The 18,342-nt window shown below is 44.7% G+C and overlaps 1 protein-coding gene across 15 annotated transcripts in view; it reads right to left on the bottom strand.

Moving 5' to 3' along the window:
- OTOF (otoferlin) overlaps positions 1–18,342 on the bottom strand; it is a 198,113-nt gene that overhangs the window by 171,755 nt on the left and 8,016 nt on the right. For 14 of the 15 annotated variants that reach the window (XM_089528705.1, XM_089528704.1, XM_089528703.1 and 11 more), the window contains exon 2: positions 6,213–6,271. In XM_089528705.1, the coding sequence (XP_089384831.1) occupies positions 6,213–6,271 (59 nt within the window). Of the gene's footprint in view, positions 1–265; positions 861–6,212; positions 6,272–18,342 lie in introns of those variants that run through there. The other variant, XM_089528715.1, reaches the window with a different exon arrangement.

The raw sequence follows: 18,342 nt of genomic DNA, 5'->3' as shown, positions 1-18,342 counted from the left end.
AACCCAAGGACCATCCACTCCAACCCCTTTCTGCCATGCAGGAAGACACAATCCAAGCCCTCCCTGGGACAGATGACCACCCAGCCTCCATTTAAAGTCCTCCAAAAAGGAAACTCCACAGCACTCTGAGGTATTAGCACACCCTGCGTACTCTGCCCCGTGTCTGGGGTCTCCGTATTTTCATATCTCCTATTTGGAGCCAGCTATGTTCAATGGGTTTTGTTGCAATTAAAAAAAAAAACTTAATAAAAAAATGAAACAGGACCTGTCCTCCTTCTCTGAGCGCACACAGTTTCGGGTGCAAATGGGGTGTTCGTTCCACATTCGTGGCATTTCAAAAGCAATGGGACTTAGTTCTGAATCAACCAAAATCCGATATAATTGCTGGGTGGTTGGTAGAGTTGTCAGAAGGCCCCCGGAAGAGTCTGCTGCCGATTAAGATACGCAAGTGAGGCAACGGAGATAATGTGAAAACCGATCCAACGGAGCATTAAGGAAGTCTCATTACGCCTGGAGTGAAGAACAAAGACCGTGTCAAGAAGCAACGCTTGGCTCTGAGAAATGATAAGGTCATCTGTCTCTGTGCTTCTGCCTTCATCTGGACTGGAGCCATGAAATATGGGGAGGGTCCCCTTCTTCGTTCAGACATACAGAGCAGCAGAGAGATGCTCCAACATCCTTCTCTATGGGGTACAGTTCCAGGTCTTCCATGTCAGTGGGGCTGCAAATGCACCCCAGGTTTCAATCTTAAAAGAGAAGTCCAAGGTGCTGAATCTACCTGGAGGATGCGGATCAGTAGCTTGGATAGCTCCCTTACGCTTCAGAAATGGACACATCAGCCATTATGTTGGACAATAAATCTTTGGAAAAAAAGTAAAGAGGGTTGGAATTATGTAACACCATTATGGCAGAAGAAATGGGGGAAATTAATAATGACATCTTTCAGCCATCCTCATCCTCATCATCATCATGTTTATTTATACCCCCCTTCCTCCCAATACAGGGACTCCCACTGAATCAGCATACAGTTAGCAGAACAAGAATGCAATGATTAGCGTATGTGTGTATCTGTATCTTTGTGTGTGTGTGTATCTGTTGAGAGTGCTTGGATTGTGTCTTCCTGCATGGCAGGACATTGAACTGGATGGCTCTTGGGGTCTCTTCCAACTCTATGATTCTGATTCTATGAGATAGGTGTGTACACACACACACACACACACACACACTTCTGCCATCAAATCACTCCCGATAGATGACCATCTGGCCTCTGTTTTTAAACTGTCAAAGAAGGAGACCCCATTACTTTCTGATGAAACATCTTCCATTATCAAACAGCCCTTACTGTCAGGAAGTTCCTCCTAATGTTGAGCTGGAATCTCTTCTCCTTTCGTTTGAATCCATGGGTTCAGTTCTCTGGAGCAGCAGAAAACAAGCTTGCTCCCTCCTCAATATGACATCCCTTCAAGTATTTAAACAGGGCTATCATATCCCTCTTAATCTTCTCTTCTCCAGACTAAACATCCCAGCTCCCTAAGGCGTTCCTCATAGGACATGGTTTCCAGACCCTTCACCATTTTACTCGCGCTCCTTTGGACACATTCCAGTTTCTCAATGTCCTTTTTAAATTGTGGGGCCTAGAACTGGACACAATATTCCAGATGGGGCCTGACCAAAGCAGAATAGAGTGGCACTATCACTTCCCTTGATCTAGACTCTATGCTGCTATTGATGCAGCCTAGGATCATACTTGATTTTTTAGCCGCTGCATCACATTTCTGACTCATGTTCAGCTTGGGATCTACTAAGACTATTTCAGAGACCCACCAAGATCAGCATTCCTCAATGTGGTCCCCTCCAGCTGTGTCCCACCACAGTGCCTCAAAGGATCAGTGTTACGTCATTTGCAAGTCTTTCATGCAATCGCCCTGGAGCCCTGGTGGCGCACTGGTTAAATGCCTGTCCTGAAGCCACTCACTCAGAAACTGCAAAGTTGTGAGTGCAATACCAGCCAAGGGCTCATGCTCAACTCAGGCTTGCATCTTTCTATAGTTTCCTAAATGAGTCCTCAGCTTGTTGGGGGCAATGAGCTTACACTTTGTAAAACGCTTAGGGAGTGCTTAAGTGCACTGGTAAGTGGTATATCCCTCTATATTTGCAGCTTTGATATTTGCAGGTTTGATTAATACAGTATGTTCTCTCTAGGATTATCTAGGTCCTCCAGTGCAATTCTATGGTCAACTTTAACTAAAAGTTCCACTGAAAGACCTAGAGATTCCTAGAGAGAACGACCCACTAGGCATCCATAGCTCCTCCATTGCAGTTCTATGGCCAGTGTCTGTCGGACGTTGGCCATAGAGTTGCCCTGGAGGACCTAGAGATTATTCCTAGAGATGTGTCCTCTCAGGTAATAACATGGTGTTTCTGTTATTTGCGGTTTTTCCATATCCATGGGGGTCATGTGCCCCTAGCGAATATGGAGGGACAAGTGTACTTTCTATTGCTTCTACAACCAGCAGAGTCAACAACTGTATTGCGTGAGGATGATCCCTTCTCCTTTTGTGTTATGCCTTTGTAGATTCTAAGCCTCAGGGCAGGGAACTGTCGAATTAACTCTCTGTAAGCTGCTCTGAGAGCCTTTGTGGCTGAAGAGCGGGGTATAAATGCAATAAATAAATAAAGAGCGGGGTATAAATGCAATAAATGAACAATGAACAGCAAAATTGAGTGGTACTATGACTTCTCTTGATCGAGACACTAGGTTTCTATTGATGCAGCCTCCTCCCAAAGCCTCCTGCTGAAGCGACGCAGGGATAACATCAAGGCTGGCGAAGAGCTGGTTATTAATTTTTCAGCATTGAGTTGTACAACAGCCATGCGAGACCCAGCTGGCATAAAACATCATAACAAAGAGCCAGGTCTCCTCTTCAAGCACTGAAGCCTCCAAGCAGCCAGCTGAGGGTTGCAGGCTGGGAAGCAAAGCCTACTTTCTTTTGCCAGAAAACAAGAGATGCCTGCTGCAGAGTGGAGAGAGAGGGCAAGAAAGAGAACAGGAGCAAGAGAGGAGAAGAGAGGAGAAGAGAGGTCCCATTCTTGCCACCTGAGCGCTTTGTAACACTTTGGCAAGCAGGGAGGCGAGGGAGCCATTATGTAAGGTTTGCAGCAACACCAACAGTGGTTTATGTAACACTCGTGGAAGGAGAGGGCTTTGCAGATGGAGAATTTAGGGGGAAGAATCAGAACGGAGAGCAGAACTTGCCACAACAGGAGGGGGGCATTCTAGCACAGGGCATTAATAAATTCAAGACATGGGAGAGATGGAGGTCACTGCAGGAATCATTGTGGAATGCCAGACAGCCACAGCTAGTGTTCCCCATTAAATCCACTCCAGAGTTTGGATTGCTGTGATGGATCTATCCAAGGTGCTCAAAGTTTTAGTGGGAGCAGTCTATCCCATTCTGCCATGCATGAAGACACCATCCATGCACTGCCTCTGATAGATGGCTATCCAGCCTCTGTTTAAAAACCTTTCGAAGAAGGAGACTCCACTGCATTCCACATAGAATTATAGAGATGGAAGATACTACAAGGGCCATCCAGTCCACCCCCCTTTTGCCATGCAGGAACTCTCTGTCAAATCATCCCCGACAAATGGCCATCCAGCCTCTTTAAAATCCACCAAAGAAGGAGACTCCAAGGCAGCACCTTCTTCCATTGTTGAACAGCTCTTACTGTCAGGAAGTTCTTCCTAATGTTGAGGTGGAATCTTTCATCCATTGCTCTGGGTCCTATTCTCTGGAGCATCAGAAAACAAGCTTCCTCCATCCTTAATATGACATCCCTTCAAGTATTTAAACAGGGCTCTCAGTAGCCTCTTCTCCAAGCTAAACATCTCCAGCTCCCTCAGCCTTTCCTCATAGAGCTTGGTGGATTCCAAACCTTCCACCATTTTGGTTGCCTTCCTCTGGTGGACACACTCCAACTTCTCCACATCCTTCTTGAATTGTCGTGCTCACTATTATTCCTAGTGTGGTCTGACCTAAGCAGAATAGAGTGGTACTATTACTTCCCTCCATTCTGGACAGAATACAGTACGCCCGCGCCATAGGCGGGCTTGTCATACGTGGATTTAAGCTTCCACGCATGGCAAGGCCAGGAAGTTAAAATGGCATGTGCACTCACGTCCATGCAGCAACACATGCCAATAGGAATCAATGGGACTTGAGGTCCCACCTTTTTTTGCCATATGTGGGTGGGGGCTGTCTGGAGCAGATCTCCCGCGTATACAAAGGGCCCACTGTACACCAATTGATGCACCTAGAATCACATTGGCTTTTTTAGATGCCGCATCACATTGTTGACTCATGTTCAACACTGTGTTTCTCACTCTGGGAACCTCCATTAAAATCTGAATTGGAAGCCTGGATCCACCACTCCTCTGACATGGGTGACATCCGCTGCCAATTATGCCAGGGCATGAGTCAAAACCATAATAGGGATTTTACAGCCCTCCCTCGGAGAGTGGTGGAGTCTCCTTCTTTGGAGGATTTTAAACAGAGGCTGAGTGGCCATCTGTCAGGGATGCTTTGATTGAGAGTTCCTGCGTGGCAGAAGGGGAGTTGGACTGGATGGCCCTTGGGGGTCACTTCCAACTGTATGATTCTATGATTGGGCTGCAGCTCCCAGCAGTCCTAGACAAAACCAGAGTGGTGAGGCATGCTGGGAGCTGCAGTCCACAACAATACTAGAGGGTCACACAATGCCAGAGGGTCACATCAGTGTCCTGGACTACACAAACAGATAATTTTTGGTTCAAATGTTGAATGTACAGTGTTGAATGTAGTTGTTTGAATATTGTGTGTGTGTGTTTGTGTGTGCATTCAAGACACCTGTTAACTTCGCTGCCTTGAGTCCCTATATTGGGAGAAAGCCAGGATATAAGAAAATAATAATAATAATAACAATAACAATAATAATAACCTATGGCCACTCCCTGAATTTCCTAGGGTTCTCTTAAGCAAGGAATACTCAAAGGTGGCTTTTGCCAGTTCCTTCCTCTGAAACACCACCTAGTCCTGGGATTCATTGGTGGTCTTCCAAGATCAGAGGGGATCGGATGTCTTTTGGGTATTTAGGGACCAGGGAACAATTAGAAGGCACATGAGTAGATGCACCATCCATTGCACAAAGTTGTTATTCAGCACTATGTCAATTCATGAAAATAGGTTTACACCTTGCAAGCACAATGTTGGATTTCAGGCAATCTAATGGCAAGAGTAGCTGCGAGGCGATCAATGCCAGTTTGGGTTTTCTGCTCAGACTTCCCGCATGGTTGGTGGATGGATGCATTCAATAGAGCGGCGTGATTTTTCAAGGCAAAGCAGCTCGAGAGTTGATGAATTAATGTCAAGGGAAATACTAGTTGTTGTACTACTTGATATATTTAAAACGTATCTATCCTGCCTCATCACAATGAAGCGCCCTTGGCAGCTCAAAGAGAAAAATCAATTCCAGACAGCAAGAATCTCCTAAATTCATCATGCAGCAAGCAATAAATAAAATACCAGAATGAGGAAGCATCACACAACGTCTTGCACCCACTTGGCAAGGTTTGTCACTGTTGTGTACTTTCAAGTTGTTTCCAACTTATAGCAACCCTATGGTGAAAACCTATCATGGGACAAGTTTCTTCAAAGGGGGTTGCCATTGCCTTTCTCTGAGGCTGAGAGAGTGTGCTTGCCCAAGGTCACCCAGTCAGTCTAAATGGCCAAGCAGGGATTTGAACCCTGGTTTCCAGAGTTGCAACGCAATGCACAAACCATTACACCACCCCGGCTTTAATGCTGTCTAAACGTAACAAAATTGTCATTCCTGACTAAAACAAAAAAGAGGACAAGGGGAAGGGTATCTGGCAAGGATCTCTCATCAAACTACAAATCCCAGGGTCCTGTAAGGTAGATTCATGGCAGTTAAACTGGTGCCTTTATTTCTGCTGTGTGGATATACCCAAAGTCCCAAAGTGCAGATATCACTGAAAACGTGCTAAAGACCTGGCAATCTCAGACAGCTCAGGGAGGCAAGGAAGAACTGAAGCATGAAATCAGTAGAGAATTACTGGAGAAAGTGACTTCTTTTCTGGCAGACCTGAATCAGTGCAAGAATGCAAAGGTTTGTGTCTTTCTCCGCTCCCACCTCTTCCGAAATTGCTTCCTTACCTCATCAAATAGAGCTTCATTCTCGCAGTTCTCAAGCACCCGGGTGTAGAAGGAGAGACCTGCAGGAATCAAACAGAAAGGAGAGGGAAAAGATATTTGGTATTTGCAAAATGCTTCAGAAGGTCTTGCTGGTGGTGCAAAAGAAAGACTACTCAGAATAATAGTGCATGTTGTTTTTCAGCAGTAATGCAGCTGTACTCAGGGTCTAGCTAACATGGGATTACCTGCAGAATAAAATGGGACGTCTAAATGGCCTTTGGTGGAAGAAAAAGCAAAGGGCATACAGAATGGTCAATGCAATTCTAGGCTACATCAATAGGGGTATAGTGTCCAAATAAAAGCAAGTAGTAGTACCATTCTATGCTGCTGTGGTCAGGCCTCACCTGGAATATTGTGTCCAGTTTTGGCCACCATGATTCAAACTAGAGCATGTCTAGAGGAGGGCAACCAAAACGGTGAAAGGCCTGGAAACCAAGCTTTGTGACAGATGACTGCGAGAGCTGGGTATCTGTAGCTGGGAGATGTGCAAGATGTATCAGCCATCTTTAAACAGCTGAAGGGATGTTACAGAATCCTAGAGTTAGAAGGGACTCTAAGGGCTATCCAGGCCAACCTGCTTCTGTTATGCAGAAAGACACCATCAAAGCCCGCCCTGGAACAGATGGCCATCTAGCCTCTATTTAAAACCCTCCAAGAAGGAGACTCCATCACTCTCCAAGGTAGTGTCTTCCACTGTTGAACAGCTCTTATTGATGGGATGATCTTCCTAATGTTCAGGTGGAACCTCTTTTCCTATAGCTTGAATTCATTGCTCCGAGTCCTAATCACTGGAGCAGCAGAAAACAAGCTTGCTCCATCACCAACATGACACCCCTTCAAATTTAAATGGGGCTATCATATAACCCCTTAACCATCTCTTCCCCAAATTAAACATACCCAGTTCCCTAACCACTCCTCATAGGACTTTATGCCTTGGGGGTTTCCAGAACCTTCCACCATTTGGGTCACTGTCCTCTGGACACGCTCATGTAGAAGCCGGAGCAAGCTTGTTTTCTGCTGCTCCAGAGGTTATGAGATGAACCAAAGGATTCAAATTACTAAAAAAAAGAGATTCCATCTAAATATTAGGAAGATCCTCTTGAAAGTAAAAACTTCCAGATTTCACCTGAACGTTAGGAAGAATTTTCTGATAGTAAATGCTGCATAGCAGCAGGTCGGATGTATCCACAATGCAGAATTAAAGCAGTTTGGCACTACTTTTACTGCCATGGCTCTATGCTAGAGAAGCCAGGAATTTGTAGTTTGGTGAGGTATTCAGCCTGGTCTGTCAGAGAGCTCTAAACTAAAAATCCCAGGATTGTGTAGCACAGTCATGGCAGTTAAAGTGATGTCAAACTGCTTTAATTCTGCAGTCTAGATAGCCCCATAGTGGACTCTCCTTTGTTGGAGGTTTCTATGGTGAGGTTAGATGCTTGCCTTGGCAGTTCATTTAGCTGTGGATTCCCACATTGCCAAGGCATTGGACTAAATAGCCTTCTGGTGTCCCTTCTGACTTTATGTTTTATGATTCATGGTTCTAAACAGTGTGCCAATTTTGAAGCAAGGAAAAAGCAAGGATTGTCGCCCCATGACAGCAAAGCTTGGACGAGTTGCTTTTGTGGACTTAAACCTTCCAGAATCTCAGCATATAATAAAGCTCATGTTTTGCTGGAACAGTACTGATAACACTGCTAAAAATGTTTCTAAATCACCCGTGTGCTTTCCCCCACAGGCTACGGCCCACATGATATCTATTGGAGGTTATATCCATCCATATGGAGACTTCTCTGAGAGATCGGGAAGAATCAGAAACGCTGAGGCACAGAGACACGTACGTTGCTTCTGACTCCAATAACTCATCCTTAAGCGGTTTGATCAGACACATTTGCTATAAACACATCAAAGCTGGAGAACCTGTGAGTGGGAACCAGGACCCTGCAAGACGGCTAAGTGTTGAAGCGGCCAGCGGATGGATTAAAACTGTCAGAGAAACTGTTAATCCTGGAATATCAACATGACATATATACAGGTTTGCATCCACTTTTTACATCCTCAAGCCTTTCCTTTGATCACTCCTTTTCACAACGTGGCAGGATAACCTTATTAAAATGCCAAAAACTGTACGCCACCACATCCAAATCAACCTTCTTCAGAAGGTTAGCAAACTCTGCGAATTATTAAATAAATGCCTTGTCCTCCAGGAACAGAATCAAAGAATCATAGAGTTGGAAGAGACCACAAGGGCCATCCAGTCCAAGCCCCTGCCATGCAGGAAATCCAAACCCAGAAGATGACTTTTGTAGTTGCCTCTACACTGTAGAAAGAATGCAGTTTGACACCACAAGTGTTGCAGCTCCATCCTATGGAATCCTGGGATTCGTAGCTTTGCAAGGCCTTCAGCCTTCTCTGCCAAAGAGTGCTGGTGCCTCACCAAACTACAAATCCCGGGATTCTGCAAGATGGAATCATGGCAGTTGATGTGGTGTCAAACTGCATTCTTTCTACAGTGTAGATGCACCCACTGGCAGCAATCCTGTTGGTAATAAAGGCCAGCATTGGGGCGGAGTGGGGGCCCCATGCTGGCATGATGCTCTGTGCCCCACTGCATGGCAGGTGGCATCATGGCACTTAACTTATCTGCCGCTGCATCCAGATGATGCAGCGCCAAAGGAGCACCAAAAAGCTATGGCACCAGCGGCTATGACACCTTTCCACAGTGCAAAAAGGAGCCACTTTTTGCAGGTCCTTTTTGCACCATGGAAAAGCCAGATTGGTGCCATGGCATGTAGCTGCCACAGCCCCAATCTGGTGAAGAAAGAGGCAGCTGCAGACCAACTCTTAGAGGTGCTCTGTTCAGCCCCTAAGTCCCCATGGAAGAGATTAATGGTATTAGTCCAATGCAGAACTTCCACATTCAGTTCGTGACTGTGCAAAAGGAGATGCTCATGCAATGCCACTGTGCACAGTTGTTTATTGTCCATTTTGCAAGGTCCCCCAGAGGCCATCAAACTCTCTCCCTTGCCAGGACAGGATCTAGAGCAACCCCAAGCATCAAAACCCTCCCAACAGATGGCCATCCAGCCTCTGTTTAAAAACCTCTAGAGAAGGAGACTGCACCACCATGTGCGGCAACATCTTCCACTGCCTGTTCTTCCTCATGTTTTCCTGTAGTTTGCATTGCTCTGTGTCCTGGTCTCTAGAGCGGCACAAAACAAGCTTTCTCTGAAGATGCCAGCCATAGATGCCAGTGAAACGTCAGGAATAAATTCTTTTATAACATGGCCAAAAGCCTGAAAAACCCACAAAAAGCTCCGGGATAGGTTTGCTTTAGAGTTGCCATAAGTCAGACCACAACAAATTCCATGACAATGAACCCCATTCCTCACCCTTGCTCCCTTTATAACAACCAGCTCCGCTCTTAATATTCTTGTTGCAGAAAAGATGTAGGGAGATTTGTGGGCTAAACGCATCACACAGGCATTGATTTGCAGCAGAGAATTAAGCAAAGCTTTAACATGATTTTCTGGGGATTTTCAATAAATCAAACAGATCTGTGTGTCAGATAAATCTGATTTGCAGAATGCTATAACCTCTCTTTCTGAGAACCATCATCCAGGCACTGAGACCCATGTTTGGGAGGAAAAGTTACTTTTTGGTCCTAAATCCAGAACCCTGCAAACCCCACCCTGGGAGTATGTGCTTCTTTTCTATCCCCTCAATTTCCCTCTAAAACTTCCCAGGAACTTTCTGAAGTCTTTTCTCCATCCAGAGTCTGATATGACTCCACTTGGGTTTGTTGGTTGTGTGTGTGTAAAGGAGAAGGGATGAGTGCTAAGCCTAATGCACACTTCATGCACGCTGCACATCAGTGTGCAGCACATGGGCATATTAATTTGCAACTATTTGCAGTGTGTGACCATGCACATTGGCACTACATGAGTAACTCTGCAATGTGCAACCTTGAAATGAAGCAAAAATGTTGAGCCACCTCCATAGGGGAAATTACATATCCATAAGACATCAACAGGATTCTACTCTTTTTCTCCAGTTTAAACAAAATCTGTAGAGAAGATCTGCCTTGTACTAACCAGGGCTGATCATGCTGAGTTTCCAGGATCAGACTGGATTGACTGCCTAGAATAGAATTTTTTAGCTGTATGGTTGCCGTCACCAAATCAAAATGCTTTTCCATATTGTACAACTTCTGTCCACACTGACCAACACATCCTTTCAAACACTTAAACAGGGCTTTCATATCACCTCTTGACCATCTCTTCTCCAGGCTAAATATACCCAGTTCTCTAAGTCTTGCCTCAGAGAGGGCTTGTTCCATTTTGGTTTTCTTCCTCTGGAAACTCTCCAGCTTCTCAATATCCTTTTTGTGTCGCCCAGAACTGGACACAAGATTATCCTAGGTAAGGCCTGACCAAAGCAGATTAGAGTGGGATTATTACTTCCCTTGAGCTGGACACTACAGGCCTACTGATGCAGTGTAGAATTGCATTGGCCTTTTTAGCTGCTGCATTGCACTGTTGACTCATGTTCATCTTGTGCTCTACTTGGACTCCTAGATCCCTTTCACATGTATATGTCTCCTTAAGACAGATGTCCCCCATCCTATATCTGTGCTTTTCATTTTTCCGTCCTAAATGCAGTGCCTTACATTTCTCCCTGTTGAATTTCATTTGTTAGCTTAGGCCCAGCTTTCTAGCCTATTCAGGTCAATTTGAATTTTGATCCTCTCCTCTGGGATATTAGCTACTCCTGTCTCCATCTGGCAAGGACAAGAGCGGCTGACTTCTTCGTGGGGGATCCTGGAAGACTTATTAGCAAGCGTCTGCAGTAGGACTGCAAGGTGTTCGTACTAAATATTAAGATAACACTTTAAATAAAACGCATCCACTTACAAGCTGCTCTCAGAGCTGCGGAGGTTTGCCTCCCACAACACTTCAGAGCAAACTTTGCAGCAACGAGCCGGAGAATAAGCCAATGTTGCCTGACTATGTGGGTTTATGCGTGTAACCAGACACATTACCTACTTGATGCGCACACAAACAGTTCCAACAGATCACTTAGGCAAACGGGTTGAAAATCTTTGGAGTGGGGTTTTTCTATGCCTTCCGTGGGAGCATCTGCATTGCAAGAGTAACACAGTCTGATGCCGTGTTAACTGCTACGGCTCCATGCTACAGACTCCTGAGATTTTTACTTTTGTGAGCCATCAGCACTCTTTGGTTTGTTGTCGTTGTTGTGTGCCTTCAAGTCATTTCTGACTTAAGTCGGCCCTATCATGGGGTTTTCCTAGCAAGATTTGCCCAGAGGAGGTTTGCCATTGCCTTCCCCTGAGGCTGCTTAAAAACCTCCAAAGAAGGAGACTCCACTACTCTCCGATGGAGCATCTTCCACTGTCAAACAGCCCTTACTGGCAGAAGGTTCCTCCTAATATTGAGCTGGAATCTCTTTTCCTGCAGCTTGCATCCATTGCTCCAGGTCCTGTTCTGGAGCTCTGTTCTAGGGAACTACAGTTCCCAGAATTCCAGAGCGTTGAACCAGGGCAGTTAAATGCAGTGTCAAACCAGATTATTTCAGCAATGTGCATGCAGCCTAAGTCCCTGACCCTGTGAGCTCTGACTCCACCAAACCGCTGTCTCCCTTGCCTGCAAATTGGTTCTCTGCCTGCATTTTGAAAGAGGAAGAAAGAAAAGAAAACATGCTCTTTAGGTCCAGTGAAAGTTATTTGCCTTCCTTTCCTGCTCCCAGTTTCCTAGCGGAAATTAACGGCCGAGGAAGGAAGACAAGATGAAGGAGTTTAAAAAGGAATGAACAGGGGAAAGAAATAACTCATTCATGTTTTATTGTCTTCTAATCTATCTGCATATCAAATCTGGACTCTGTGTATAAATATGTTTAGCAATTGTCTAATCGATTGTCTTATAATGTTTTTTTGTGGGTTTTTCAGGCTCTGTGGCCATGTTCTAGAAGAGTTTGTTTCAGACGTTTCACCAGCACCTGTGGCTGGCATCTTCAGACAATGCTGGCATGGAAGAGAGTGGAGTATATACAGGGTCACACAATATATACCCCACTCTCTTCCATGCCAGCATTCTCTAAAGATGCCAGCAACAGATGCTGGTGAAACGTCTGAAACAAACTCTTCTAGAACATGGCCACAGAGCCCAAAAAACCCATAAAAAACTATGGATGCCGACCATGAAAGCCTTCGACTTCACAATTGTCCTATGTTTGCAATTACATACCATATTGTGCACTACATGTCTTTTTATGTGTGTGTAACACTACCTAGAATCATAGAGTTGGAAGAGACATCAAGGGCCATCCAGTCCAACTGCATTCTGCCATGCAGGAACTCCCAATCAAAGCACCCCCAAGAGATGACCATCCAGTTTCTGTTTCAAGGCCTTCACAGAAAGAGACTCCATCGCTCTCGAAGGGAGTGTGTTCCACAGTTGAACAGCTCTTAATGTCAGAAAATTTCTCCTAATGCTGAAGTGGAATCTCTTTTCCTGGAGCTTGCATCCATTGCTCCATTGTGTCCCATTCTCTGGAGAAGCAGAAAACAAGCTTGCTCCCTCCTCAATGTTACACCCCTTAAAATGTTTAAGGAAGGCTACCATATCACCTCTTAACTGTCTCTTCTCCAGGTGAAACATCCCCAGATCCCTAAATCTTTCCTCATAAGGCAGGGGTTCCAGGCCCTTCACCTTTTTGGTGGCCCTCCTTTGGACACACTCCAATTTTTCAACTATTACAATGATTATTATTTTTAGTATTACTAGATTTCAGATTATGTTCCTCTCAGAGATGAAGAAAATCTCTCCCCCTTTTTTTTTTTTTCTTATTTGGATGACAATTCCCAGAATCCTCAAACCAACAGAAATCGAAGCCATGTCACTGGGAATAAGTGGCAGTCTCCATCTCAGTGGAGTGTTGACTCTCCTTCGGATTTTGCTCTGAACTGTAAATCGCACATGTCTAAGGTGCTAAAATAGCTTCAACATTTTGGATGGTGCTTTTAAAATGTAGGCCAGAGCCTCTTTGGGGCAGAGCAGCCATTGGGCCCGAACAGACAGGCCTAAATTAAGATGCTTCAGGTCACTGTGGAGGTATCTTATTTAAATGATGCATGCATCCTAAGAGGCTGGAAGCCACGCCAAAGCCATGCTCCAGCCCTAAGGACTGGAGAGCAGCTTTGGGCCTCTCAAAATGTGTGTTTCATTTAAACAGCATGCCTTCAAAGTAACCCGAAACAGCTTTATTTTGGCCTGTCTGTTCAGGCCCATCGCCACCGGCTGAGAGTTTGGATGTAGTCCCCTGCAAAAGAACTTTTGCAAACTTGGAATGCTGGTATGCATTTTTAATTGCAATGCTATCCTTTGAAAACATTGATGATGATGATGATGATGATGATGATGATACCTCTGAACCACAAGAGCTAGTGTGGGGTGATGTTTTCAGAGTAATACTAGGACTTTGGGAGTCCAGGTTCAAACTTCCCTCTCAGGCAGAGAAACACAATGGGAGACAGTGCTCAAGTCACTTAAGAAAATCATGGTGAGAAACCTCCTCTGAATAACAAATCAGTCTAAGTAAACCCTGTGAAAGATTTGTCTTTGGATTGTCATAAATTGGAAATGATGTGATGGCAGATAATATCCACAACCTCTGAATACGAGTAGAGTGCTAATGGTTCTTTTTAATAACTGAGAGGAGGAATAGGTTCTCATCATCCAAAGGGTTTTATTGAACGCAAGCATGATTCCTATTTTTTAATTAACTAGGCAATGCAGGCATGGATCTTATTACGTTATCAGTTATTGAATTCAGGTGCCAGTCCTACCCCTGATCAAGCATCCCTTGCCACCTCCAGAAAGTTTTCTGGGTGACGGCGGTGTCTCCCACCAACACCTCTGGCCTCTCTTCATGGATGGAGAGCATTACAGAAACAACCGCCAATTGCTAAATCATGTGCAAAGCACTTTGGAGAACAGCAGCTGCAAAAGTCTCCATGCCACAGAGCAGAAGGAAACAGAAAGCGACAGACGGCAGCCGCATGGAAGGAGACAACTCCATTTGGGGATGAAGGAGACAGGGAGCTAAAGTTCAGATGTCGCCCATAACAAATAAAGCAGGATTCCTTCAGAGTCAGTTTCTATTCTGCAAAGAGGCTTTTCCAGATTCCAGAAGCCAGTCTAGAAGATCTTTCCTCAACACTTAAGGTTTTTGCAGTTTTGCATTTGGCTTCTTGATGTTTTCAGGTGACAGTGAGTTCCCTATGCTAACAATATATTACACACACACACAAAAAGACTTTGTGGATATGCATCATCATAGTTGTTATTATTTGCTGTCAGGTCACCTTTTGCTCATGCTGACCCTATGAATGAGAGACCTCTAAGTCAAGCACTATCATCACCTGCTATCAAATGAGCTCTTTAGGTCCTGCAAACTCAGGGCAGCTGTGGCTTCCTAGAGTGAATCATTCCACCTGTAACGCACTCTCCCTCTTTTCCTACTTTGCCAAAAATTGTCATCTTTCTCAGTGAATCATAGAATCACAGAGTTGGAAGGGACCTTAAGAGCAATCCAGTCCAGCCCCTTCTGCCATGCAGGAATTCACAATTGAAGCCCTCCCTGTGACAGGCAGCCATCCAGCCTCTGCTTAAAGACCTCCAAGGAAGGAGACTAAACCACTGTCCAATGAAGTTTGTTCCACTTTCAGACAGCCCTTACTGTCAGGAAGTTCTTCCTAATGTTGAGGTGGAATCTCTTTTCCTAGAGCTTGCATCCATTGCTCCATGTCCCATTCTCTGGAGCAGCAGAATACAAGCTTGCTCCCTATATGACATCCCTTCAAATACTTAAACAGGGCTATCATAACACCTCTTAACCATCTCTTCTCCAGGATAAGCATACCCAGCTCCCTGAGTCGTTCCTCATAGGGCTTCATGCTTTCCAGACCTTTCACCATTTTAGTCGCCCTCCTTTGGACACATGGCTCCAGTTTCTCAACCTGCTTTTTGAATTGTGGTGCCCAGAAATGGACACAATATTCCAGGTGGGGCCTGACCAGAGCAGAATATAGTGTCACTATTACTTCCCTTGATCTAGACACTACCATTAATGCAACCTAGAAGCTGGGCCAAAGCTAACAAAATGAATTTCAACAGGGCGAAATGGAAGGCACTTAGGGCAGAAAAATGAAATGCATAGATATAGGATGGGGAACACCTGGCTGACTACATTTGAAAGGGATCTAGGAGTCCAAGTAGACCACAAGTTGAACATGAATCAACAATGCAATGCAGCATCTGAAAAGGCCTAAAATCACAAGAACGATTTGGATTCTTTGATCATGGGCTGCGGTTCCATGAGGAGGAACTTCACAACAGGACTCCAGCTACCCAATCATAAATAATGTCAGCTTATAACACTCACACACATGCACACACATGCACACACATGCACAATCATCTTGCCCCACTTTGGAAACCTTCTCTGGAACACAGAGTATCACAACAACAACCACACAACCAGCAAGAGTACCTACTGGTCCAAAGCATCCAAATGTGTGTGAAAGAGATAAAACAATCATTAGGAGATGTACAGTTTGCACAAATGTTGTGGGGGGGACCTCTTCTGTTTCCATTGTTTTTCTACCCAGAAAAACAATCCAGAAATTTTCATTAAAAAACAAATAACAATAAAATGTTAACAGACAGAAAGTCTGTAATGGATTGAAAGTCGCTCCAAGACTTTAGGAACCTAAAATGCAAGATGCGTAACTTGGTTTGGCATAAAACTATCATGTTTGATATGTGAAAAGTACAGTTTATTCAGAATAAAACTATGAATTGATCTTTTTTAATATTTTGAAATTTTGCAGCAAATGGAGCTTTAAAAGGTCCTGAACCAGAGATGAGAGAGAGACAGACAGACAGACAGACAGACAGAGTTTTAGTTTTTCCCATTTGAAGAGCCGGTGATTTTTTTTTAATAAAGACTGGCAGAAAGAGCATCCGCATTTTTGCAAAACCGAAAAAGATGCTTTTGACCGCACTCGCTCTCCGAAGTGTTTAAGCACTAGACAGAACCCACTCATTCCCATAAAAAGAAGTGAGAAACGGAAACCAAGACTAGGAATTGCAATATTAGATTCTGTGCATCGTCTTACATAAAACTCTTCTGTTGATACAGTTTTTAGAGATAATTTTGCCATAAGAAATCTGCAAATGAGAGCCAGTGGAGTGGAGTGGTTTGAGACCAGAGTTCGATTCTCCACTCGGCTCTGGAAACCCACTGGGTGACATTGGGCAGGTCACACTCTCTCAGCCTCAGAAAACCCCATGATAGAGTTGCCTTAGGGTTGCCATAAATCATAAATGACTTGAAGGCACACAATAACAATAACAACAACAACATGGTGCAGGATTTTCAGTATGAGGCTCAGACTCTGGGATTCAAAAGCCCTGCTTGCCTATTCATAGAATCATAGAATGATAGAATCATAGAGTTGGAAGATACCCCAAGGGCCATCCAGTCCAACCCCATTCTGCCATGCAGGAAATCCAAATCAAAGCATCCCTCACAGATGGCCATCTAGCCTCTGTTTAAAGACCTCCAAAGAAGGAGACTCCACTACACTCCGAGGAAGGAGTGCGTTCCACTGTCGGACAGCCCTTACTCTCAGGAAGTTCTTCCTAATGTTGAGCTGGAATCTCTTTTCCTGTAGCTTGCATCCATTGTTCCGGGTCATGTTCTCTGGAGCAGCAGAAAACAAGCTTGCTCCCGCCTCAATATGACATCCTTTCAAATATTTAAACAGGGCTATCATGTCACCTCTTAACCTTCTTTTCTCCAGGCTAAACATCCCCAGCTCCCTGAGTCGTTCCTCATAGGGCATGGTTTCCAGACCCTTCACCATTTTAGTCGCCCTCCTTTGGACACATGGCTCCAGTTTCTCAATGTCCTTTTTGAATTGTGGCGCCCAGAACTGGACACAATATTCTACGTGGGGCCTGACCAGAGCAGAATACAGTGGCACTATTACTTCTCTTGATCTAGACACTATACTTCTATTGATGCAGCCTAAAATAGCATTGGCCTTTTTAGCTGCCGCATCACACTGTTGACTCATGTTCAACTTGTGGTCTACTTGGACTCCTAGATCCCTTTCACACGTAGTTTCATTCAGCCAGGTGTCACCCATCCTATATCTGTGCATTTTATTTTTCCGCCCTAAGTGCAATACCTTACATTTCTCTGTGTTGAATTTCATTTTGTTAGCTTTGGCCCAGCTTTCTAGTCTATTCAGGTCATTTTGAATCTTGAACCTCTGGGGTATTAGCTATTCCCCCTAATTTGGTGTCATCTGCAAATTTGATAAGTATGCTCCCAATTCTGTCATCCAGGTCATTGATAAAGATGTTGAATAGCCCTGGGCCCAGGACAGAGCCCTGTGGGACCCAACTGGTCACTTCTCTCCAGGATGAAAAGGAGCCATTGCTGAGCACCCTTTGGGTTCGGCCGGTCAACCAATTACAGATCCATGTAACAGTTCCTTTGTCTAGCCCACATTCCACTACTTTGTCAAAGGCCTTATTGAAATGCAGATCTACTCAATCCACAGCATTCCCTTCATCTACCAAGCTGGTAATTTTATCAAAGAAAGAGATCAGATTTGTCTGGCATGACTTGTTTCTCTGAAACCCGTGTTGACTTTTTGTGATTATGGCATTGCCTTCTAGATGTTCACAGACTCTCTGTTTAATGATCTGCTCCAGAAACTTTCCTGGGATTGATGTCAGACTAACTGGACGATAATTGTTGGGATCCTCTTCTTCCCCTTTTTGAAGATGGGGACAACGTTTGCCCTCCTCCAGTCAGCTGGGATCTCTCCTGTTCTCCAGGAGTTTTCAAATATGATTGCCAATGGCTCCGATATTACTTTTGCCAGTTCTTTTAATACCCTTGGATGGAGTTCATCTGGTCCTGGAGACTTGAATTCATTTAGATCAGGGGTCGGCAACCTCCGGCCCGCGGGCCGGATGCGGCCCGCGGAGGCCTGGCGACC

Source organism: Sceloporus occidentalis, unplaced genomic scaffold, assembly GCF_023333645.1.
Source record: "Sceloporus occidentalis isolate IW3139 unplaced genomic scaffold, rSceOcc1.0.p SCAF_6, whole genome shotgun sequence".
Classification (NCBI taxonomy): Eukaryota; Metazoa; Chordata; class Lepidosauria; order Squamata; family Phrynosomatidae; genus Sceloporus; species Sceloporus occidentalis.
The sequence above is the reverse complement of the archived record's forward strand: the minus strand, read 5'-3'. Positions and strand labels throughout refer to the sequence as shown.